Source organism: Panulirus ornatus, chromosome 49 (genome assembly GCF_036320965.1).
Source record: "Panulirus ornatus isolate Po-2019 chromosome 49, ASM3632096v1, whole genome shotgun sequence".
NCBI lineage: Eukaryota > Metazoa > Arthropoda > Malacostraca > Decapoda > Palinuridae > Panulirus > Panulirus ornatus.
In genome coordinates, this window is record NC_092272.1 from 2888820 (window position 1) to 2913111 (window position 24292).

General features: G+C 49.1%; 1 protein-coding gene across 1 annotated transcript in view; it reads left to right on the forward strand.

Annotated features, from left to right (window-relative positions):
• Cht10 (Chitinase 10) overlaps window positions 1-24292 on the forward strand; it is a 133959-nt gene that overhangs the window by 88667 nt on the left and 21000 nt on the right. The window contains exons 19-28 of the mRNA XM_071690808.1: window positions 85-226; window positions 617-825; window positions 1049-1266; window positions 1741-2079; window positions 8530-9406; window positions 9764-9873; window positions 10364-10849; window positions 17915-18160; window positions 23517-23707; window positions 24061-24268. Coding sequence (XP_071546909.1) covers window positions 85-226; window positions 617-825; window positions 1049-1266; window positions 1741-2079; window positions 8530-9406; window positions 9764-9873; window positions 10364-10849; window positions 17915-18160; window positions 23517-23707; window positions 24061-24268 — 3026 coding nt within the window. The remainder of the gene's footprint in view (window positions 1-84; window positions 227-616; window positions 826-1048; window positions 1267-1740; window positions 2080-8529; window positions 9407-9763; window positions 9874-10363; window positions 10850-17914; window positions 18161-23516; window positions 23708-24060; window positions 24269-24292) is intronic.

The window sequence follows — 24292 nt, forward strand, 5'->3', positions numbered from 1 at the left end:
TGAGGATGAACGTGATGGTAGCAATATGATCCTTGGGTAAAATATGAGTCTGTCACTCATGGTGGGGGACCTTCCTGCTTGTAGGTTCGTCCAGCACACGACAGACGTCCTGAACGCTTATGGGTTCGACGGCCTGGACTTCGGGTGGATGTTCCCTCGCTGTTGGCAGATGGATTGCTCCAAGGGCCCAGCCTCTGACGTTCCCGCCTTCTCCAGTCTTATACAGGTGAGCGACGAGTCTCTTGCCATGCGCTACGGTCTTAACCCCCAAGTGAGAGGTACCTGTGGGTGAAGGAATTTAAGTTTGATACTTGTACTGAAAGGAATGAAGAGTCTCTTGGATTCTAGTTATGGAACAGCATAGTTCGACTTGGTAGCTAAAGAACTAAATTTGTGATTTCTGATGGGATAGGAATTCTGTGTGGAAGGTAAGGTCACAAAAAGTTACCTTCCTCGAAAATTTTTCTTGGTAGGGCTGACCCATAATGCTCCCCATATATAATGCTTTTCATACCATGGTATCGTCCATCGGTCTTTAATCAGAAACGAACACTCCACCGGCAGAAGTAAACAAGACCTCTAACGCGCTCGTCTCTCTCCCTCCTCCCTCCTGCAGGAGCTGAAGGCAGCCTTCAACACCCAGTCTCCGCCGCTGCTGCTCTCGGCGGCCGTCTCGCCCGCCCGCAACACCATCGACCGCTCTTACGACGTGCCGTCCCTCTCACGACACCTGGACTTCATCAACGTCCTCGCCTACGACTTCCACGGCGCCTGGGAGAGGAAAACGGGCCACGTCTCCCCCCTGCATTTCAGAGAAGGCGACCTGTGAGTTCCGATGCTCTTGCCTGGAGCCGTCTAGGGCCTTAGACAAGCTGGGTCCTATACCAGACCCATTTATGACTTTATGAGAGATAAATCATTCGTTATACTCAAGTATATCGTAGGTATACACGAGAAATCTAGTATCATTTTATCCCATCAGGGGGAAGAAGAGATCTTTTCGTTCACATATGCTTTTCTTTCTCTCTTCCTCCTCCTCCCAACCTAGATACGCGAGTCAGAACACCGAGTACGCCCTGAGTCACTGGGTGGAGAGGGGCGCCGACAAGAGCAAGCTGGTGGTCGGCATCCCCTTCTACGGACAGACCTTCACCCTCGCCAACCAGGCCCAGAGTGGGCTGAACGCCCTTGTCATCCGCGGCGGCGACCCAGGACCTGCCACCAAACAGAGGGGGATGCTCGCCTACTTCGAGATATGCCAGCAGGGTAGGTCAAGGTTCCTCATCACAACTTCTTGCGTCGATGGTCATCATGGAGGGAGACCTTTCCAACACATCGGGAGAGAGACTTTACGTTCACATCTCCTACACTCACATACACCCTCACCTCCTCCATTGTACAAGATGGATATGTATACGTTTCTTTGCTCGTAGTTTCCAAGAGTTCACTCAGTCTCTCTCTCTCTCTCTCTCTCTCTCTCTCTCTCTCTCTCTCTCTCTCTCTCTCTCTCTCTCTCTCTCTGTTCTGCCTTTTCTCCCGGTCTCTTTAACTCTCCTCTTCCACCTCAGACTTACCAACCAATCGTGTGGCCATACGTCCCTTATGTTGTATAGATAACACAGCTTTTCTCATCGCTAATATTGTGTTTCTGATGAGCCGTCATAATGTTTGTATTTGTATGTACGTCCTTCGGAGGGACGTGGAGATGACCATTTGTTTACCTTTGGTTCATTCCGGCAGTCCGCACCAGAGGCTGGTCCAAGGTGTCTGATCCAACGGGGGCCATTGGTCCGTTCGCTTACAAGGGCGACCAGTGGTATAGCTACGACGACCCGGCCACCGTGACCCGGAAAGCCAAGTTCATCCAGGACTCCGGCTACGGCGGCGCCATGGTGTGGGACCTGAGCTTCGACGACATGCACAACCTATGCTGCAGGGAACCCATGCCACTCCTGCGTGCCATCAATCGCGTCCTTAGGAGCGTCCCTTACCCGGAACCCAGGCCTGGGGGCGACTGTTCACGTCCCTCACCAGGAGCCACTCCCCCGACGCCCGTCAGAACCACCACCTACGCATCGGGTAAGTCCTGACCTCCCTTTTACGCACAGTATAGCATGACCTACAGATGACCTACAGAGGGAGGGGAGGACATGGCAGACCACAGAACACGTAGGCCATGACACTTTATATACTACTACTACTACAAGAGCGGGAGGAATACCACAAGGTGAGAAGGTCCCTCATGCCATCACATAGAATGCCAAAGACACAACCAAGGCTTCCCTTGAAGACACGCCAGGCTACCATGGAAGAGTGGGTAGCTCACTGAAACGCATTTAACCACAAATATCCAAATCTATTGAAGTTTGCTCACCCAAAGTACACCGACAGAATCTCCAATATGACCCATAAGGGAAACAGTGACCACGGAGCATTCACGATCAACCAACGCCACTTTACGACACTAAATCAAAGATTATGTACAGAAGAACACGATCAACCAGTGCCACTTTTATAGTCACTGAAGCAAAGAGGAAATACAGAAGGACACGATCAAACAATGCCACTTTACGACACTAAATCAAAGATTAAATACAGAAAAACATGATTAATCAGTACCACTTTACGCCACTAAATCAAAGATTAAATACAGAAAAACACGATCAATCAGTACCACTTTACGCCACTAAATCAAAGATTGAGTACAGAAAAACACGATCAATCAGTACCACTTTAAGCCACTAAATCAAAGATTGAGTACAGAAAAACACGATCAATCAGTGCCACTTTACGACACGAAATCAAAGATTAAATACAGAAAAACATGATTAATCAGTACCACTTTACGCCACTAAATCAAAGGTTAAATACAGAAGAACACGATCAATCAATGCCACTTTTACAGTCACTAAAAAGAGGAAATACAGAAAACATGATCAGTCAGTACCACTTTTACAGTCACTAAATCAAAGATTAGATACAGAAGAACACGATCAATCAATGCCACTTTTACAACCACCAAACCAAAGCTTTGTGAAAAGGGGTTATGATAACAACAAATTGTACAAACGAAAACAACGCCTTTCACCACGAAACCTTACCAAAAAAAATGAGAAATAAATTTCATTAAAAAACTATGATTTTTGAGAAAATTTTTAAGACTGACTGAATTAACCAATACTAACATTAACCAAACAAATGGTACACCAATGATTCGGTTCACAGTCAACTTTCTACCCTTAACAAGGAGGCACAAATTGATAACATACAATATGTTTGAAACCACAGAATTAACCAACTAAAACATGAAAAATGAAACCTAAGAATGTCATTTAAACAAACTACAAAGTATATTTCACTGATGCACAACAATATGTTTGAAACCACAGAATTAACCAACTAAAATATGAAAAATGAAACCTAAGAATGTCATTTAAAGAAACTACAAAGTATATTTCACTGATGCACAAGAGATGATTATAATCGTACCTGTAAAATCTTATCAAACTCTTTGAGAATTCCGGGACATAACAAGTCATTATTTTCTGATTAAAAAAAAAAGAGAAAGAAAAAAAATGTTATTCTGACCAATTTTTGACGTCCCTCATTATTATTATCATCATTATTATTTACAATCAAATATCTATCATAGTGTTTCGCATATTTTCCTCCTGCTGTGTGCGTGTCTGTGCCTCGCTGACGACCAAACCTTCGTACAACAGATAGTAAGTTGACGTACACCTCTGTGTGTGTGTGTCTGTGTGTATGTCGTATTATTATTTCTTGTTACGCTTCTGGTCTGGGTAGTCTTAAGGCAAATAAACTAATGCTTTTTATGGTCTTATGTACCTGCTCTTGGTGAGTGGAGAGGGGTGTAACCGCATACGTTTTTCTGTAGTGTATGCAAGCTTTATGTTAACTGTATTTTGAACGAAATGATGATGTTTAACATTATTCATTTTTTTGTTGTGGGGGGAATCGCAAATTGTCTTGTTGAATGTGTTATTATTAATTACATTGTGGGGCTTGTATCCAGAGCTTCAGACACATTGCACTGAAACGCTACTGACATTTTAACAATATGGAAATTGGTGAACATTGAAAGTGATCATATCTGTGTGGTGTTTTAGGCCATTTCAGATATAATTGTTATCTGATATGTATATATATATATATATATATATATATATATATATATATATATATATATATATATATCACGGGGAAGTGAAACACGATAAGTTCCCAAGTGCACTTTCGTGTAATAATCACATCGTCATGGGATATACAAGAAAGAAATTTAAGTCAGTTGATATATATATATATATATATATATATATATATATATATATATATATATATATATATATATATAATAAGACTCTCCATAAACCGTTGTAAATGATTGTTACAGGGGTCCGCTGGTGATTAGATAGTTCGGCTGTTTTAATCTTTTTACCTGGCCCTAATGAGGCAGTATGAAGAGAGAACTTGCTATAGTATAGTGAAGCAGATGTGTTGATGAACTGTCTTGCGTTGCATTTTGCACTTGGGTAGGACGAATGACAACAGATGGAGTAAAGCCATGGTACATGTACATTATTAGTACTTGAAGACAAACCTGAGATAATGTACGGTATGTACAGTGTCGTGTACTCATGAGCACAGGTGTGCAAAATGTACAGGAGCAAGATGACAACACGTCAAGTAAACTTTAGATGATAATTGTTTTTGGCATTTGATGTGAACAGTACCACCTAACCACCATTCAAGCACCATGGGGTTAATTACCCACTCGGGCTATGAACCTTAGCTAAACTGAGACACAGAAAGAAGTAAACAGCGAGTGAGGTGTTCATCTTGTGTCACGTGACTGATCTTGACCAATGGGAAAACAGCGAGTGAGGTGTTCATCTTGTGTCACGTGACTGATCTTGACCAATTGACGCCCTACACTGTGGTAGCGTTGTTGTTGATGGTAATCAACACTAGACGGTTTGTCGAGAGTCGTTTTATATAGTTTGAGTAATGCATACATTATGGTATGAGTAGGGAGCTGTTATCCTGTTTCTTTTTTGACGAGTGTTTCAGTTGAACGCCTTGAGTCAATTCTCTTCGATCATCAGTTCGTAAAGAAAGCTTTGAGTTCCCTGTGTCCTAATATCTCTGTAGCAGTTGTCGACGCCTCGCTCTTCTGTTATGATAGTGCTACGGGCTGTGGATTGAGCTGGGTATGCTTGCATGCGAGCGAGGTGAGCATTACAGTAACCACTGCGACTGGCTTGGAGTCGTATGCAAAATGGCAATCAGGTTTGCTGTTTGTGGAGATTGTGGTAAAACTGGTGCGAGACGGGCCTTATACCCTTGAGGTGCCCCGTGCTGGACGTTCGAGTGGTGTGGTGGTTGAATAAGTGGCAGTGGAGGGGGCATGGCAGGTTGGGTTAGTGGAAAGAAAACGTAATGTGGCAGGTTTGGGGGGGTAATGGAAAGAAAATGGAACGTGCCAGCTTTGGGGTAATGGAAAGAGAATGGAACGTGGTTGGTTGGGGGTAATAGAAGGAAGACGGAATGTAGCAGGTTGGGGGTAATGGAAAGAAAATGGAACGTAGCAGGTTAGGGGTAATGGAAAGAAAACGGAACGTGGCAGGTTTGGGGGTAATGGAAAGAACACTCCATCAGCCCCTTCAAGCCCGTTGCCCCATGGCTGCCTCTAGCCACATCCGGGCACTGCCTTTTTTTCGCCAGCCATGACGTCACGCTCCCCTTGTACGTCCGCCTGACGTAAACCTGCGCGTGTTTGCGACGCGACTCCGTTCCTAAAGACACTTTCATGACGGAGGAAGCAAACATCGACAACTCCGGAGATCTAGTCTATACAGGTCTCAAATGAGGACACTAGGAACAGCTTGACTTATAGATTTACTCAAAGATGTTTAATGATATATATAATATATATATATATATATATATTATATATATATATATATATATATATATATATATATATATATATATATAATAAGACTCTCCATAAACCGTTGTAAATGATTGTTACAGGGTCCGCTGGTGATTAGATAGTTCGGCAGTTTTAATCTTTTTACCTGGCCCTAATGAGGCAGTATGAAGAGAGAAACTTGCTATAGTATAGTGAAGCAGATGTGTTGATGAACTGTCTTGCGTTGCATTTTGCACTTGGGTAGGACGAATGACAACAGATGGAGTAAAAGGCCATGGTACCATTGTTTATTTTTTTACCAAATATTTATTAGTACTTGAAGACAAACCTGAGATAATGTACGGTATGTACAGTGTCGTGTACTCATGAGCACAGGTGTGCAAAATGTACAGGAGCAAGATGACAACACGTCAAGTAAACTTTAGATGATAATTGTTTTTGGCATTTGATGTGAACAGTACCACCTAACCACCATTCAAGCACCATGGGGTTAATTACCCACTCGGGCTATGAACCTTAGCTAAACTGAGACACAGAAGGGAGAAAACAGCGAGTGAGGTGTACATCTTGTCACGTGACTGATCTTAACCAATGGGAAAACAGCGAGTGAGGTGTCCATCTTGTCACGTGACTGATCTTAACCAATGGGAAAACAGCGAGTGAGGTGTACATCTTATGTCACGTGACTGATCTTGACCAATCGGATGATCTGCCTTGCTTCTCCCGTGTGTGAAGACTCCTTCAAGAACCCCTCGTCTCTGTGTTCACTCTCGCGGCGCCGCCCCCCGGCCGTCACGCCCTACACTGTGGTAGCGTTGTTGTTGATGGTAATCAACACTAGACGGTTTGTCGAGAGTCGTTTTATATAGTTTGAGTAATGCATACATTATGGTATGAGTAGGGAGCTGTTATCCTGTCTTCTTTTTTGACGAGTGTTTCAGTTGAACGCCTTGAGTCAATTCTCTTCGATCATCAGTTCGTAAAGAAAGCTTTGAGTTCCCTGTGTCCTAATATCTCTGTAGCAGTTGTCGACGCCTCGCTCTTCTGTTATGATAGTGCTACGGGCTGTGGATTGAGCTGGGTATGCTTGCATGCGAGCGAGGTGAGCATTACAGTAACCACTGCGACTGGCTTGGAGTCGTATGCAAAATGGCAATCAGGTTTGCTGTTTGTGGAGATTGTGGTAAAACTGATGCGAGACGGGCCTTATACCCTTGAGGTGCCCCGTGTTGGACGTTCGAGTGGTGTGGTGGCTGAATAAGTGGCAGTGGAGGGGGCATGGCAGGTTGGGTTAGTGGAAAGAAAACGTAATGTGGCAGGTTTGGGGGGGTAATGGAAAGAAAATGGAACGTGCAAGCTTTGGGGTAATGGAAAGAGAATGGAACGTGGTAGGTTGGGGGTAATAGATGGAAGACGGAATGTAGCAGGTTGGGGGTAATGGAAAGAAAACGGAACGTAGCAGGTTAGGGGTAATGGGAAGAAAACGGAACGTGGCAGGTTTGGGGGTAATGGAATGAACACTCCACCAGCCCCTTCAAGCTCGTTGCCCCATGGCTGCCTCTGGCCACACCCGGGCACTGCCTTTTTTTCGCCAGCCATGACGTCACGCTCCCCTTGTACGTCCGCCTGACGTAAACCTGCGCGTGTTTGCGACGCGACTCCCTACCTAAAGACACTTTCATGACGGAGGAAACAAAAACATCGACAACTCCGGAGATCTAGTCTATACAGGTCACAAATGAGGACACTAGGAACAGCTTGACTTATAGATTTACTCAAAGATGTTTAATGATATATATATATATATATATATATATATATATATATATATATATATATATATATACATATTAGTGTATATGAACGCGCATTTTGATAGAACGCCTAATAACCTTCAACAACCAGGACTCGAACCCAGGACCTTTGTGTGGTAGTCGGGAACGCTAACCGCTCGGCGATCATCCGAGCGGTTAGCGCGTTCCCGCCTACCACGCAAAGGTCCTGGGTTCGAGTCCTGTCTGTTGAACAGAATTATTTGATATATATATATCATGAGAGGTAAGTAAAGAGTAGAGCTGTGGTGCAGTAACTACTAACATCATGGAAATGCGGCGAGATATGTACATATGGCTTGCAGCATGTGAGTAACCTAAGTCTTAACAATACAATTAATGGCTTGTGACGCCACGCCGTCTGGAGTGACCCGCAAGGTAGACCCCTTCACGGCCATCCCCTGTGTTCCTTAGGGGATGGACCTATGTTCTTAAGCTGGGGGGACTTAACCTGAGTTGTGAAGGTTGTGGGAGATGATTCATTGATCTTCTAACCCTCGTTATTTCATTATCATTTAGGGATATTCCCTGGTAACAGTGGCTAGGTAGTGGTTCAAGGTACCTTCAAATGCTACAGCTGTTAGAGGCTGGCGAAACAGCTTAGGCTCCAGCTACGCGCCTTAAGGTCGAGATATGCGGACATGGTTTATAGATTTAGAGTTCTGGATACTATTGTTTATACTAACTCTTTTTGTCTTCTCGTCGTCAAGGTGTTTAACACTCTTCCTCTCTTGGCATCAGCAGCATTCGGGACCAAGCAGACAGAATCGGATTATGGGAAGTTCACCATAACACCAGAGACGACCAAGAGCACCCCGTCTTGGATGAGGCCCTGGAAACCTAGTACCAAAAAGCCGACCACCACGGAGACGTCCGTGTCCACATCGCCCATGCGTCCGACGTGGCTCCCGACCACAACAGAGTCTTCCGTGCCAGCCCTGCCCGAGCGTCCATCGTGGCCACCGACCACCCAACGACCTCCTTGGCCACCGACCACCCAACGACCTCCTTGGCCACCGACCACCCAACGACCTCCTTGGCCACCGACCACCCAACGACCTCCTTGGCCACCGACCACCCAACGACCTCCTTGGCCACCGACTACCCAGCGTCCTACTAGGCCACCAACCACCCAGCGACCTACTTGGCCACCAACCACCACCCAGCGACCTACTTGGCCACCAACTACAGACCGGCCGACGAGGCCGACGACCACCCCTGTGTCAACAAGCACCTGGTGGTGGACGCCTCCTTCTACAACGACGACCACTACCGAGAGAACGACGACCTGGTGGTGGACCCCACCTCCACCCAGCACCACCACCACCACGACGCTGCCGCCGACCACACAGAGACCATACCCTCCCACTACCAGTCCCGTCAGTACCAGCACCTGGTGGTGGACGCCAGCCCCAACCACCACGACCAGGAGGACACCCACCACCACTTTCGCCGACCCCACTACAACCAGATCCCAGGTCGTCACTACCTCCACCACCCCCGCTGCAACCCCACCGCCGACAGCTCCACCAGTACCTGGCGGAGCCCCGCAGCCTGGAGACCCGTGCCAGATGGGAGATTACTTCCCCATGGTTGGAGACTGTACTGTCTTCCTCAGGTAGGAGATCATGCACTGTCTTCCTCAGGTAGGAGATCACCCACCCACCTCCCCCTCCTCTCCTCTTCCCCTCCCCGTCAACCCCTCACCTCCAGATCCCCCGCCTTCCCTACCCTAGCTGGCCCAAGACAGGCCACTGCTGGAAATGCCTCTCACATACCCAATAGAGAATCCATCTGTCAGTATAATTTGACTATGGTTTTCAGCACAGATAAATGAATGTATAGATAACTGATCAAATTAATGGCTGAATAAGTGTGTGTGTGTGTGTGTATGTATATATGTATGTATATATGTATGTATGTATGACAGACTTTATCCCAGACTCGATCATTGACCTATGTTATCCTGGAACAGGTGCCAGAACGGGAGTCTGAAGGCATCCCGCTGCATTCCAGGACTTTACTGGAACCCGGAGAACCGAGTCTGCGACTGGCCCTGGAACGTCGAATGCACGCCACAGCCCGGTGAGTCCATGACTGCCCGGTGAGTCCATGACTGCCTGGTGAGTCCATGACTGCCCGGTGAGTCCATGACTCACACAACATGCTATGTATCGCTTCGGATGTACGCTCACGACTCCACTGCCATCAATTTCAATCTCTCTGCTTTCATTTTGGATTAATTCACTCCTTGTATTTAACCTTCAACTTCCCTAAGATGAAGACTGACTGAAGGGTTTATTCTGAGTTAATTGAGGTCAATTCCACGCCTTTACCATGGGTCAACGTGAGCCAGAGAGTATATGATGCAGCCATCATGAGCGTGGTTTCGTTGGGCGACCTTGAAACCACCACGTAGAGAACTGTTATACACGAGAGTTACAGAATAATGATGGAGGTTCCTGTCACTCCTTCGTCAGGTACTCTGGAAAGCGGGTCATAAATTCTGCTTTCGGTCGTAGGACATCGTCGTGAACGCCTGCCCTTGACGACACTTCTTTTTCTCCTTCTTCAGGAGGCCCCCCACCGGATCCTCTCCGGCCAAGCACCACCGCCACGACGTCGACCACCACAACCACGCCGCCGACCACGACCCGTCCCCCCACATCTACCTGGTGGTGGACGCCACCGCCTTCCACAACACGGGGCAGCACGAGACCATGGTGGAGTCCCAAGCCCACCAAATCCACCACCAAGAGACCATGGTGGCAGTCCACTCGCTCCACCTTCCTCTCATCCACCACCACGCCCTTCCACACCACTACCCGGAAGATCACCCACTACCCTCCAACCTCGTCCTCGGAGGAGTCCCACTCCGGCTCGGAGGAGCAGGCTCCAGGCGATCCTTGCGAGGAGAACGCAGTGAGGGGCATTCCAGGCGACTGCAAGAGTTTCCAGATGTGCGTCAACGGTGGCTGGCTGAAGCTCTCCTGCTCTCCAGGCCTCCACTGGAACGGCCGGCTCAGTATTTGCGATTGGCCGCACTTAGCTAAGTGCTCCGGTAAGTACACAGATCATCTCCACGGCGACACACTCTACATCAGTAGAGTGTCTTTCACACTTGCTCCCCACCCAACCCCAACCCTTGGTATTCGAATAATCATAGGGAAAAAAAAAAGAGAACAAAGAACATACGTAGTTCAGGACTAGTTTTCAAGATCGTTCTCAAATCTCTGTGACAACGAGGGCTGGAATCATTTGAAGCTCTGGTGTCACACCTGACAACACATACCACCGAGTGAGTGCCAACGGTGACAACAACACATATTGACCACACGCACTATACCGTAGCTAACAACAACACACTGTTGAAAATATATATATACCGTTAAAAAGTATACCTCGTCCCTTCAACAAAATGTTCAATGCCCTGAAAAATGTAGATTTGTTCGAATACACAGAACCTGTTGGCTTACACTGACCCTAGTTATAAAACTTGAACAACACACGACACGAAATACCAGCGCCTTCAGACTGGCAACTCTCAATCAGGACATAAAAGAGAATATTTACGTAGGTTTATCAACTCTTAATCAGGACATGAAACAGAATATTTACGTAGGTTTATCACCTCTTAATCAGGACATAAAAGAGAATATTTACGTAGGTTTATCACCGTCAGAGTTCCGTGGACTGTTGTCAGTATGAGTGTGGTCATGGTGAAGACTAATCCATTTGACCAACCATATAAGAGTGGCTCCAGATGCGTCTGAGTCTATGGTATCACACAGCCGACGTTGCACGGCTGGAACCATGTCCCTGGAATGTCATTCGACAGACAAACCCACATTGCTGGAGAACAGACTTGCTGGAGCCGTCTTTGAGAAGCGTTTTGACGCTAAGGAGACTGTCTCTCTCTGTTGGACAGTCAGGCTAGACTGTCTCTGTTGGACAGTCAGGCTAGACGACTGTCTCTCTGTTGGATAGTCAGGCTGAGACTGTCTCTGTTGGACAGTCAGGCTAAGGAGACTGTCTCTCTGTTGGACAGTCAGGCTAGACTGTCTCTGTTGGACAGTCAGGCTAGACTGTCTCTGTTGGACAGTCAGGCTAGACTGTCTCTGTTGGACAGTCAGGCTAGACTGTCTCTGTTGGACAGTCAGGCTAGACTGTCTCTGTTGGACAGTCAGGCTAGACTGTCTCTGTTGGACAGTCAGGCTAGACTGTCTCTGTTGGACAGTCAGGCTAGACTGTCTCTGTTGGACAGTCAGGCTAGACTGTCTCTGTTGGACAGTCAGGCTAGACTGTCTCTGTTGGACAGTCAGGCTAGACTGTCTCTGTTGGACAGTCAGGCTAGACTGTCTCTGTTGGACAGTCAGGCTAGACTGTCTCTGTTGGACAGTCAGGCTAGACTGTCTCTGTTGGACAGTCAGGCTAGACTGTCTCTGTTGGACAGTCAGGCTAGACTGTCTCTGTTGGACAGTCAGGCTAGACTGTCTCTGTTGGACAGTCAGGCTAGACTGTCTCTGTTGGACAGTCAGGCTAGACTGTCTCTGTTGGACAGTCAGGCTAGACTGTCTCTGTTGGACAGTCAGGCTAGACTGTCTCTGTTGGACAGTCAGGCTAGACTGTCTCTGTTGGACAGTCAGGCTAGACTGTCTCTGTTGGACAGTCAGGCTAGACTGTCTCTGTTGGACAGTCAGGCTAGACTGTCTCTGTTGGACAGTCAGGCTAGACTGTCTCTGTTGGACAGTCAGGCTAGACTGTCTCTGTTGGACAGTCAGGCTAGACTGTCTCTGTTGGACAGTCAGGCTAGACTGTCTCTGTTGGACAGTCAGGCTAGACTGTCTCTGTTGGACAGTCAGGCTAGACTGTCTCTGTTGGACAGTCAGGCTAGACTGTCTCTGTTGGACAGTCAGGCTAGACTGTCTCTGTTGGACAGTCAGGCTAGACTGTCTCTGTTGGACAGTCAGGCTAGACTGTCTCTGTTGGACAGTCAGGCTAGACTGTCTCTGTTGGACAGTCAGGCTAGACTGTCTCTGTTGGACAGTCAGGCTAGACTGTCTCTGTTGGACAGTCAGGCTAGACTGTCTCTGTTGGACAGTCAGGCTAGACTGTCTCTGTTGGACAGTCAGGCTAGACTGTCTCTGTTGGACAGTCAGGCTAGACTGTCTCTGTTGGACAGTCAGGCTAGACTGTCTCTGTTGGACAGTCAGGCTAGACTGTCTCTGTTGGACAGTCAGGCTAGACTGTCTCTGTTGGACAGTCAGGCTAGACTGTCTCTGTTGGACAGTCAGGCTAGACTGTCTCTGTTGGACAGTCAGGCTAGACTGTCTCTGTTGGACAGTCAGGCTAGACTGTCTCTGTTGGACAGTCAGGCTAGACTGTCTCTGTTGGACAGTCAGGCTAGACTGTCTCTGTTGGACAGTCAGGCTAGACTGTCTCTGTTGGACAGTCAGGCTAGACTGTCTCTGTTGGACAGTCAGGCTAGACTGTCTCTGTTGGACAGTCAGGCTAGACTGTCTCTGTTGGACAGTCAGGCTAGACTGTCTCTGTTGGACAGTCAGGCTAGACTGTCTCTGTTGGACAGTCAGGCTAGACTGTCTCTGTTGGACAGTCAGGCTAGACTGTCTCTGTTGGACAGTCAGGCTAGACTGTCTCTGTTGGACAGTCAGGCTAGACTGTCTCTGTTGGACAGTCAGGCTAGACTGTCTCTGTTGGACAGTCAGGCTAGACTGTCTCTGTTGGACAGTCAGGCTAGACTGTCTCTGTTGGACAGTCAGGCTAGACTGTCTCTGTTGGACAGTCAGGCTAGACTGTCTCTGTTGGACAGTCAGGCTAGACTGTCTCTGTTGGACAGTCAGGCTAGACTGTCTCTGTTGGACAGTCAGGCTAGACTGTCTCTGTTGGACAGTCAGGCTAGACTGTCTCTGTTGGACAGTCAGGCTAGACTGTCTCTGTTGGACAGTCAGGCTAGACTGTCTCTGTTGGACAGTCAGGCTAGACTGTCTCTGTTGGACAGTCAGGCTAGACTGTCTCTGTTGGACAGTCAGGCTAGACTGTCTCTGTTGGACAGTCAGGCTAGACTGTCTCTGTTGGACAGTCAGGCTAGACTGTCTCTGTTGGACAGTCAGGCTAGACTGTCTCTGTTGGACAGTCAGGCTAGACTGTCTCTGTTGGACAGTCAGGCTAGACTGTCTCTGTTGGACAGTCAGGCTAGACTGTCTCTGTTGGACAGTCAGGCTAGACTGTCTCTGTTGGACAGTCAGGCTAGACTGTCTCTGTTGGACAGTCAGGCTAGACTGTCTCTGTTGGACAGTCAGGCTAGACTGTCTCTGTTGGACAGTCAGGCTAGACTGTCTCTGTTGGACAGTCAGGCTAGACTGTCTCTGTTGGACAGTCAGGCTAGACTGTCTCTGTTGGACAGTCAGGCTAGACTGTCTCTGTTGGACAGTCAGGCTAGACTGTCTCTGTTGGACAGTCAGGCTAGACTGTCTCTGTTGGACAGTCAGGCTAGACTGTCTCTGTTGGACAGTCAGGCTAGACTGTCTCTGTTGGACAGTCAGGCTAGACTGTCTCTGTTGGACAGTCAGGCTAGACTGTCTCTGTTGGACAGTCAGGCTAGACTGTCTCTGTTGGACAGTCAGGCTAGACTGTCTCTGTTGGACAGTCAGGCTAGACTGTCTCTGTTGGACAGTCAGGCTAGACTGTCTCTGTTGGACAGTCAGGCTAGACTGTCTCTGTTGGACAGTCAGGCTAGACTGTCTCTGTTGGACAGTCAGGCTAGACTGTCTCTGTTGGACAGTCAGGCTAGACTGTCTCTGTTGGACAGTCAGGCTAGACTGTCTCTGTTGGACAGTCAGGCTAGACTGTCTCTGTTGGACAGTCAGGCTAGACTGTCTCTGTTGGACAGTCAGGCTAGACTGTCTCTGTTGGACAGTCAGGCTAGACTGTCTCTGTTGGACAGTCAGGCTAGACTGTCTCTGTTGGACAGTCAGGCTAGACTGTCTCTGTTGGACAGTCAGGCTAGACTGTCTCTGTTGGACAGTCAGGCTAGACTGTCTCTGTTGGACAGTCAGGCTAGACTGTCTCTGTTGGACAGTCAGGCTAGACTGTCTCTGTTGGACAGTCAGGCTAGACTGTCTCTGTTGGACAGTCAGGCTAGACTGTCTCTGTTGGACAGTCAGGCTAGACTGTCTCTGTTGGACAGTCAGGCTAGACTGTCTCTGTTGGACAGTCAGGCTAGACTGTCTCTGTTGGACAGTCAGGCTAGACTGTCTCTGTTGGACAGTCAGGCTAGACTGTCTCTGTTGGACAGTCAGGCTAGACTGTCTCTGTTGGACAGTCAGGCTAGACTGTCTCTGTTGGACAGTCAGGCTAGACTGTCTCTGTTGGACAGTCAGGCTAGACTGTCTCTGTTGGACAGTCAGGCTAGACTGTCTCTGTTGGACAGTCAGGCTAGACTGTCTCTGTTGGACAGTCAGGCTAGACTGTCTCTGTTGGACAGTCAGGCTAGACTGTCTCTGTTGGACAGTCAGGCTAGACTGTCTCTGTTGGACAGTCAGGCTAGACTGTCTCTGTTGGACAGTCAGGCTAGACTGTCTCTGTTGGACAGTCAGGCTAGACTGTCTCTGTTGGACAGTCAGGCTAGACTGTCTCTGTTGGACAGTCAGGCTAGACTGTCTCTGTTGGACAGTCAGGCTAGACTGTCTCTGTTGGACAGTCAGGCTAGACTGTCTCTGTTGGACAGTCAGGCTAGACTGTCTCTGTTGGACAGTCAGGCTAGACTGTCTCTGTTGGACAGTCAGGCTAGACTGTCTCTGTTGGACAGTCAGGCTAGACTGTCTCTGTTGGACAGTCAGGCTAGACTGTCTCTGTTGGACAGTCAGGCTAGACTGTCTCTGTTGGACAGTCAGGCTAGACTGTCTCTGTTGGACAGTCAGGCTAGACTGTCTCTGTTGGACAGTCAGGCTAGACTGTCTCTGTTGGACAGTCAGGCTAGACTGTCTCTGTTGGACAGTCAGGCTAGACTGTCTCTGTTGGACAGTCAGGCTAGACTGTCTCTGTTGGACAGTCAGGCTAGACTGTCTCTGTTGGACAGTCAGGCTAGACTGTCTCTGTTGGACAGTCAGGCTAGACTGTCTCTGTTGGACAGTCAGGCTAGACTGTCTCTGTTGGACAGTCAGGCTAGACTGTCTCTGTTGGACAGTCAGGCTAGACTGTCTCTGTTGGACAGTCAGGCTAGACTGTCTCTGTTGGACAGTCAGGCTAGACTGTCTCTGTTGGACAGTCAGGCTAGACTGTCTCTGTTGGACAGTCAGGCTAGACTGTCTCTGTTGGACAGTCAGGCTAGACTGTCTCTGTTGGACAGTCAGGCTAGACTGTCTCTGTTGGACAGTCAGGCTAGACTGTCTCTGTTGGACAGTCAGGCTAGACTGTCTCTGTTGGACAGTCAGGCTAGACTGTCTCTGTTGGACAGTCAGGCTAGACTGTCTCTGTTGGACAGTCAGGCTAGACTGTCTCTGTTGGACAGTCAGGCTAGACTGTCTCTGTTGGACAGTCAGGCTAGACTGTCTCTGTTGGACAGTCAGGCTAGACTGTCTCTGTTGGACAGTCAGGCTAGACTGTCTCTGTTGGACAGTCAGGCTAGACTGTCTCTGTTGGACAGTCAGGCTAGACTGTCTCTGTTGGACAGTCAGGCTAGACTGTCTCTGTTGGACAGTCAGGCTAGACTGTCTCTGTTGGACAGTCAGGCTAGACTGTCTCTGTTGGACAGTCAGGCTAGACTGTCTCTGTTGGACAGTCAGGCTAGACTGTCTCTGTTGGACAGTCAGGCTAGACTGTCTCTGTTGGACAGTCAGGCTAGACTGTCTCTGTTGGACAGTCAGGCTAGACTGTCTCTGTTGGACAGTCAGGCTAGACTGTCTCTGTTGGACAGTCAGGCTAGACTGTCTCTGTTGGACAGTCAGGCTAGACTGTCTCTGTTGGACAGTCAGGCTAGACTGTCTCTGTTGGACAGTCAGGCTAGACTGTCTCTGTTGGACAGTCAGGCTAGACTGTCTCTGTTGGACAGTCAGGCTAGACTGTCTCTGTTGGACAGTCAGGCTAGACTGTCTCTGTTGGACAGTCAGGCTAGACTGTCTCTGTTGGACAGTCAGGCTAGACTGTCTCTGTTGGACAGTCAGGCTAGACTGTCTCTGTTGGACAGTCAGGCTAGACTGTCTCTGTTGGACAGTCAGGCTAGACTGTCTCTGTTGGACAGTCAGGCTAGACTGTCTCTGTTGGACAGTCAGGCTAGACTGTCTCTGTTGGACAGTCAGGCTAGACTGTCTCTGTTGGACAGTCAGGCTAGACTGTCTCTGTTGGACAGTCAGGCTAGACTGTCTCTGTTGGTCATGATCTTAGGATGGGTTAAGACCCCCTAGATTGGGGGGGGGGGTGTCACGACCTAAGGTTCGGTCACAACCTCAAACGTTGGGTCATGACTTTACGATGGGTTCAGCGCCCTTAGGACCACCTCCCTAGACGTCTACTGCATGACCACCACTGCATGTTGATCAGCATGCTGGAAGAGAGAGGTTCGTGCATATGGGCCACACAGGCCAGCAGGGCTTGTGTGTCTATGTGTATATATATATATATATATATATATATATATATATATATATATATATATATATATATATATATATATATATATCTGAAGGTCATGGTTTTGACCCGACTATCGTAGTCGACCTCTTTTCAAGTGTAGGTTCGACTGGCCTCCCACAATAGATCCTCTCAAGCAACATATGGCAGCAGGAACCTACTAAGGGCCCTAGGAATGTGTGTGTGGGGGGGAGTGTAAACATTTAGCACCCACACTCCCACACCCACACACACACACACCCCACACACCCCCTGCTTTCCAAGTGAGGGCCAGTCCAATCTCTTTATGGCCTCCTTGCTTGGAGGAGTAGGTACCTCAGAGCAAAATTTCTTTCCCAGCGTAGAGCAAACCCAGATCCATCCTCTCTCTCTCTCTCTCTCTCTCTCTCTCTCTCTCTCTCTCTCTCTCTCTCTCTCTCTCTCTCTCTCTCTCTCTCTCTCTCTCTGGCCTCCTTGCGTAAGTGTTATGGCCTCACAGGTTCGCCGTCCACCCGCGCCCCGGCCGGCTGGCACCAGAATTACCCAGCCAAACCCCGCTGCCAGAATGAGGGCCAGGCCTTCCCGGGACCCCAGTGTACCGCTGTGGTGCGGTGCGCGAAGGGCGGCTACCTCTCTGTGGACCACTGCACCGGGGGTCTGGTGTGGAACAACAGGCAAGGCTCGTGCGACCTCCCCTCCCGCGTGCCCAAGTGTTCGTCTGTTGTCCTCACACCCAAGTACGAAGGTAGATGCCGTGGGCCTCCGTCTACCAACACCACCACCTCTCCCCCACAACCTCCACCTCCACCTCCTCCTGTAGAGAAAGTCAGCATTCTCCTGCCAGCAGCCGCCTGCCTTGCCATCAAACCCTCCCACATCTTGCTTCGCCCATCCTTGCTTACCTACTCCGCCATGGACATCTCGCCCCTACATCATCCGACAGCTTCGTATACTTAATCCTGGATTTGGCTACATCATACGCCTGCTTCGTTCACACCCGCCAGTGTATATATGTATGAAGAGATCACATTTGAGCGCGTGATCAGCTAAATTCTTTTCTTACCCGCAGGGAAATGGAACACGGTAAGTTCCCAAGTGCACTTTCGTGTGGTAATCACATCATCAGAGAACTTATCGTGTTTTATTTCCGTCTGGATAAGGAATATATATATATATATATATATATATATATATATATATATATATATATGCCTGCATTCGTTATCTCTATCCTCTTCACCTGCCACGCACAGATGCGTTCGTGCTGTCCTCGTCAACACCAACCCAGCAGTTTCGTCCGCAAGTCCCTCGCTTCTCCTCATCCCTGAACCTCCACGTGCATCCGTCAGCAGTGCGGACCGTCCTGTTAATCCTTCATCCAAGCTTCCAGTAGTGGCCCGACGCGCCTCAGCTTCGCCCGCTCCTCTTTACCCCAGTAAAGCCTCAGCTTCAGATATGTTTGAGCTACGAGGCTTGTGTGTGGTGTGGCGCCCCTCACTCTCTCTCTCTCTCCCTCACTCACTCACACACACACGCCAGCGTTCGTCTGCTGTTCCTATGACACTGGATCTACATTCCTGGTGTCGGAGCATCGCTTAGTGTGTATTGGTGGAGTACGTGTGTGTGTGTGTGTGGTGCAACGCTTGATCAAAACCTTGGGTGTGTCTGTGGGTGATGGTAGTATTCCAGTAGTTAGCAGCGTCTCTGGTGTGTCTCTAAGGCTGGGCTGCGGTCCTGTGTGTGTGTGTGTGTGTGTGTGGTTTCCTTCATGAACATAGCCTGTGCCCCCTGCATCTCTCTCTCTCTCTCTCTCTCTCTCTCTCTCTCTCTCTCTCTCTCTCTCTCTCTCTCTCTCTCTCTCTCTCTCTGACTTGCAAGGCCTGGTTGCGGGCACACAGCCAGCCAATGTAGGGGGGAGTAAGTTCATCCCCCCTGCAGTCTCCCGGTACTGTAAATATCTAAGCTAATATTCTTCCTTTCCAGGGTTATCAGGTGTACACGGGGCCTAGTTCGAATCCCCCAGTTGGTAATATAAGGTTGACTATGTCACACACTCCACCTATGTGTGTATATATATATATGTATATATATCGCTTATAGTAACACAGTGGCTGTGCATGTTTGCCTGCTTACTAACCCACCACCAACACATTGTGGAGTCTCGGCTCCTGATGGAGGAGGCTTCGCTCATGTACAGTCCCTCTCCCCCTTTCAGCGTCCATGACCACAGTAGTGTCACCCTTAGGGCATCTCCTCTCTGCTGGGATCGGTCCTCCACTCTTTTCTTCCCTCCCACTCAATCGACCTCACTTCTTCCGTCCTGATCATCATCAGCGATCGAGACAACAGCAGCAGCTTCTTCTTGTCCTACTACCATTCATCCTCGTCCCCCTCAGACCATTCGGGTCCGTCCCTGACCAACTCGTCCCCCAACCCAGGGACTCCCTGGGTGCACTTTGTTGCCCTACACAACACGGCAAGTGATGTATATCCCTCCCTCCTTCCTCCTCCCCAACCCCCGACGCGTTGAAGATCTCCACTGGAAACTGTCAAAACCTCTTCCCATCTGGCCGCCGCCCCTCCCTCCTCCTCATCCTAATCCTCCAGTACCTACCTCCTGGTTCTTCCGTCTCCTTTACCCTGCCCCACCACCTAGCCAACGAGTCCCACTCGGCCCGTTGCCCATTTAGAGAGTGTCCTCCATCGCTGACATGACTGGCAAGGTTAGGTTAGGAGTGAATCATGAATACGGTCTCTGGCCTCGCGAAGACGACCTCGCTCGAAGCTCCTCATATTCGTGGCACTTCGTGCTGGTATACGAGTACTGCCCTCCACTTCCTCTCCTGATATTACATCTTCTCAAGTCGCTTCCCTGGTAACCTGTAGAATCTCTTTCCTTTTTTTCCCCCCAACTTTACCTTGTTAACCAGTAGGGTCTCTAGATGGCTGTGATCTGTATTGAAAGACTTTGTCAAGTATGAAATGCAGGAGAGTGGTAGGAAATGTATTGTCTTAATTTCTAAGCCAAATTTGTAAAGGGGAATTATGTCTTTCTGTTTGGTGAAGTGGTTATATATTATTCTCTTGTATTCCACGAGTAATTTGCGTTGATGTAGTCACAACATTTGATGACAGTATCACATGTACTTTCCTAGCCTCTTGAATTCATCAAATGTATTCTTTTCCAAAAAAGAAAAAAAAAAAGATGTGAACCCAATTTTGTAATGCTTTTTAAATTTATTAGGTGCACTGTATGAGAAAATGCCTGTTGCATGATATTAAACACCCTTAGATCCTGATCTGCAAAGCTCAAGAGGTCAAAAGGATTGGATGTTTTGACCTCACAACACCACCAGGTTCTTGTGTGTGTGTGTGTGTGTGTTGTGACGTCGCGACACCATGACATGAGCTCTGCCAGATCAGGCACTCTTGCATGTTGACCCTTTGAGGTAGCGAGTGCTAGGAGTGGGCCGAGGGGAGAGGCGTGCTGGAGACCACACTGTCATGCACTGCTACAGCAGCAGAAGCTCCCTGGTAATCCAGGATTCGACCTTCGCTCACACCACTAGTTCCTCCTTCCTCATGACTCGTCGGGTGTTTAGACACACATGGGTACCACCACCCTCCCAGGGGCTACGTAGGAACTTCCCTGAAGGGGACGACCTCCTCCTACAGATTTTGTAGGAACTTCCCTGAAGGGGACGACCTCCTCCTACAGATTTTGTAGGAACTTCCCTGAAGGGGACGACTTCTACAGATTCTGTAGGAACTTCCCTGAAGGGGACGACTTCCTCCTACAGACCCTGTAGGAACTTCCCTTTGTGTTCATTGTAAAGATATTCAGCATGAGATATGATGAGACGTTGCTGTGACCAGAGACCTCCTCCTCATATGACAGACCACCCTCTCTCATAAATGTCGGGAGGACCTCATAAGGATTCTGTAGACTTTAGAAGAAAGTTATGTGACCTTTCGGTCACTCGTCATTAACGACACAGGTTCTCCTCCCTCCCTCCCTCCATCCACCCCTGTAGGACCGTACGAAATCGTACGATAGGTGTCCCAAAACCGTCCTTGACAGGGCCATAAGAGATCCTTTGAAGAGGCGCGTCCTTACGTCTCCTCTCATTGGGATAGCAAGATATCCTTTCAGAGGTGCGACAAGGAACCTACGTAAGGGGGGACTCGTGGTGTTGAGGAACGAGCGGACGTGTGCGGATTACCGGGGCTTTGTGCGTGTGTGTGTGTTTGGTGGCGCCCTTGCCCTGGGCATAATCTCCTGGCACTACCGCCTCATCATGTTTCTCATCGCCTTCTTCTTCTTCCAGCATCTACAGTGTTGCAGATGGAGTCCGGCCGCCCTCCTTGGCCCAGGAAGCGAGTTCTTCCCATCACCAAATTGCTGGTTCGCCACCACCACTCCACACCATTTTCCTCACACCATATACATATATATATATATATATATGTGGATTTTTTTTATATTCCCATTTTCTCTCTCATAAGGAGTCTCATGACACCATTACCATTAATAATAGTCCTTTTTTTTTTCTTTTTCCCAACACCTCAGCACCAGAATGAAAGGTCTGGAATTTTGAGACCATACCAAAAATTGAATAAATAAATAAAAGGCTATAATTAGAATTAGTGATACAAAACATATCTTACATGACAAGAGGAGAGAGAGACTGTATTCGTGGTTGACCCTACAGGACAAACGTACTTAGTGCCCCATATTATAGCACCTTACTAACGCAACACTAACCCTTTACTGCCTCAGCTGCTTAATGCCTTCTAAGTCAGATATGCATAATTAGTCATATATATATATATATATATATATATATATATATATATATATATATATATATATATATATATATATATATATATATATATACATACATATATACATAAATCATTAATTTTTTTCAATATCAGTCAATTATTTGTTTATTTATATTGTAGAATACTGAAGTAAACAATGAAGATAAGTTTGATAAGTGTGGAAATGGTAGCTTTTGGGGAGGGGCGCTCACTTACCTATGCTGGTTTATCACTCCTCCCGTGAAGTGTAGCCCTTAGGGTACCCCTTAACCCCCCCTGTTGCCGTCATAAGGACTCCCCCTGAAAGTCCTCTACACCTCTCTGGTTTGACCCTCCACACCCCACCCCTCTCTCTCTCTTTCACCCCCCCCCCAACCCCTTCCAGTCAAGATAGGTCACTTTTAAGGTCCCCAGAATTGTCATCTTTTTTAGATTCAGGGTCATCTGTAGGGGTCAGGGTCATCTGTAGGGGTCAGGGTCATCTGTAGGATTCAGGGTCATCTATAGGATTCAGGGTCATCTGTTGGGGTCAGGGTCATCTGTAGGACTCAGGGTCATCTGTAGGACTCAGGGTCATCTGTTGGGTGGTCAGGGTCATCTGTAGGACTCAGGGTCATCTGTAGGGGTGTCAGGGTCATCAGCATAATTTAGGGTCACCCTGAGAAATTCCACGTTAGTCTTGGACTACGTTCCCCTCCAGGGTCAGCCCTGAAACTTACATGGGTTACGTCAGGGTCATCTTTAGGGTCAGCCCTACATTGCACAGGTTAATCCTTAGGGCTGTCGCGGTAGGGCCCAATATCTATTCCCTAGGGCCACCCTAGCATCACCTAGGACCATCTTAACCATCATTCGAAAGGTCATCCTAGCAGCACCACCCCATCTCAGCGTCACCCCAGGGGGCCCTTCATCCTAGCGTCACCCCAGGGGGCCCTCCATCCTAGCGTCACCCCAGGGGGCCCTTCATCCTAGCGTCACCCCAGGGGGCCCTCCATCCGAGCGTCACCCCAGGGGGCCCTTCATCCTAGCGTCACCCCAGGGGGCCCAACATCCTAGCGTCACCCCAGGGGGCCCTTCATCCTAGCGTCACCCCAGGGGGCCCTCCATCCTAGCGTCACCCCCCCAGGGGGCCCTCCATCCTAGCGTCACCACCCCAGGGAGGTACTTCGAGGGTGGAGTGAGAGTAGCGCCCCCCCCCCCCCGAGCCTCAGGAGGAGCAGACCTAACGCTTTCCCCTTCCCCTGCTCTCTCTCTCCCCTCACCCCCCCTTGCAGCCCTGCGACCCGCTGAGCCCTCCCAGGGTGCACAGGGGAGCCAGCTGTCGACTGCGGCGCCGCAGGACGTGGGCGTGCCCTGCAACGAGGGCATAACGATGCGGGATCCGGAGGACTGCGGTGGTTACTTCATGTGTGTACACGGGGAGTGGAGCCACTTCCGCTGTGCCCCGCCTCTCCAGTGGGACCAGGTTGGTGGACTGTACATCTCCCCTTCCCTGACCCCACACTGCCTCCCCCGTGTTGCTTCCCTGACCCCACACGGCCTCCCCCGTGTTGCTTCCCTGACCCCACACGGCCTCCCCCGTGTTGCTTCCCTGACCCCACACTGCCTCCCCCGTGTTGCTTCCCTGACCCCACACTGCCTCCCCCGTATTGCTTCCCTGATCCCACACTGCCTCCCCCGTGTTGCTTCCCTGAACCCACACCCACAGATTCCAGAACACTGCCAAATATAATGTTCAGTAGAGCCGTGTGTGTGTGTTTACCCCTCTGTGAGACGTGGTAACGCCCCCCGCTCAACACGCCTTTCTCTCCACCACAGCAAAAGCAGATCTGCGACTGGGAAGCGAACGTGAAATGCAAGTCTGGGATGTCGTCCGGCGTGACGTACCCGGTGGTGGAGCCCGTGTACCCGCCCGTGGGCCAGACCACATCCACCACCCACCGCCCGCCCACCCAAGGCACGCCCACCTACCCCGTCCACCCGCCCGTGGAACTTGAGACGGTCAGCAGTAGCGGCAGCCTCTCAGGTCAGGTCACGAGGTCATGTTACT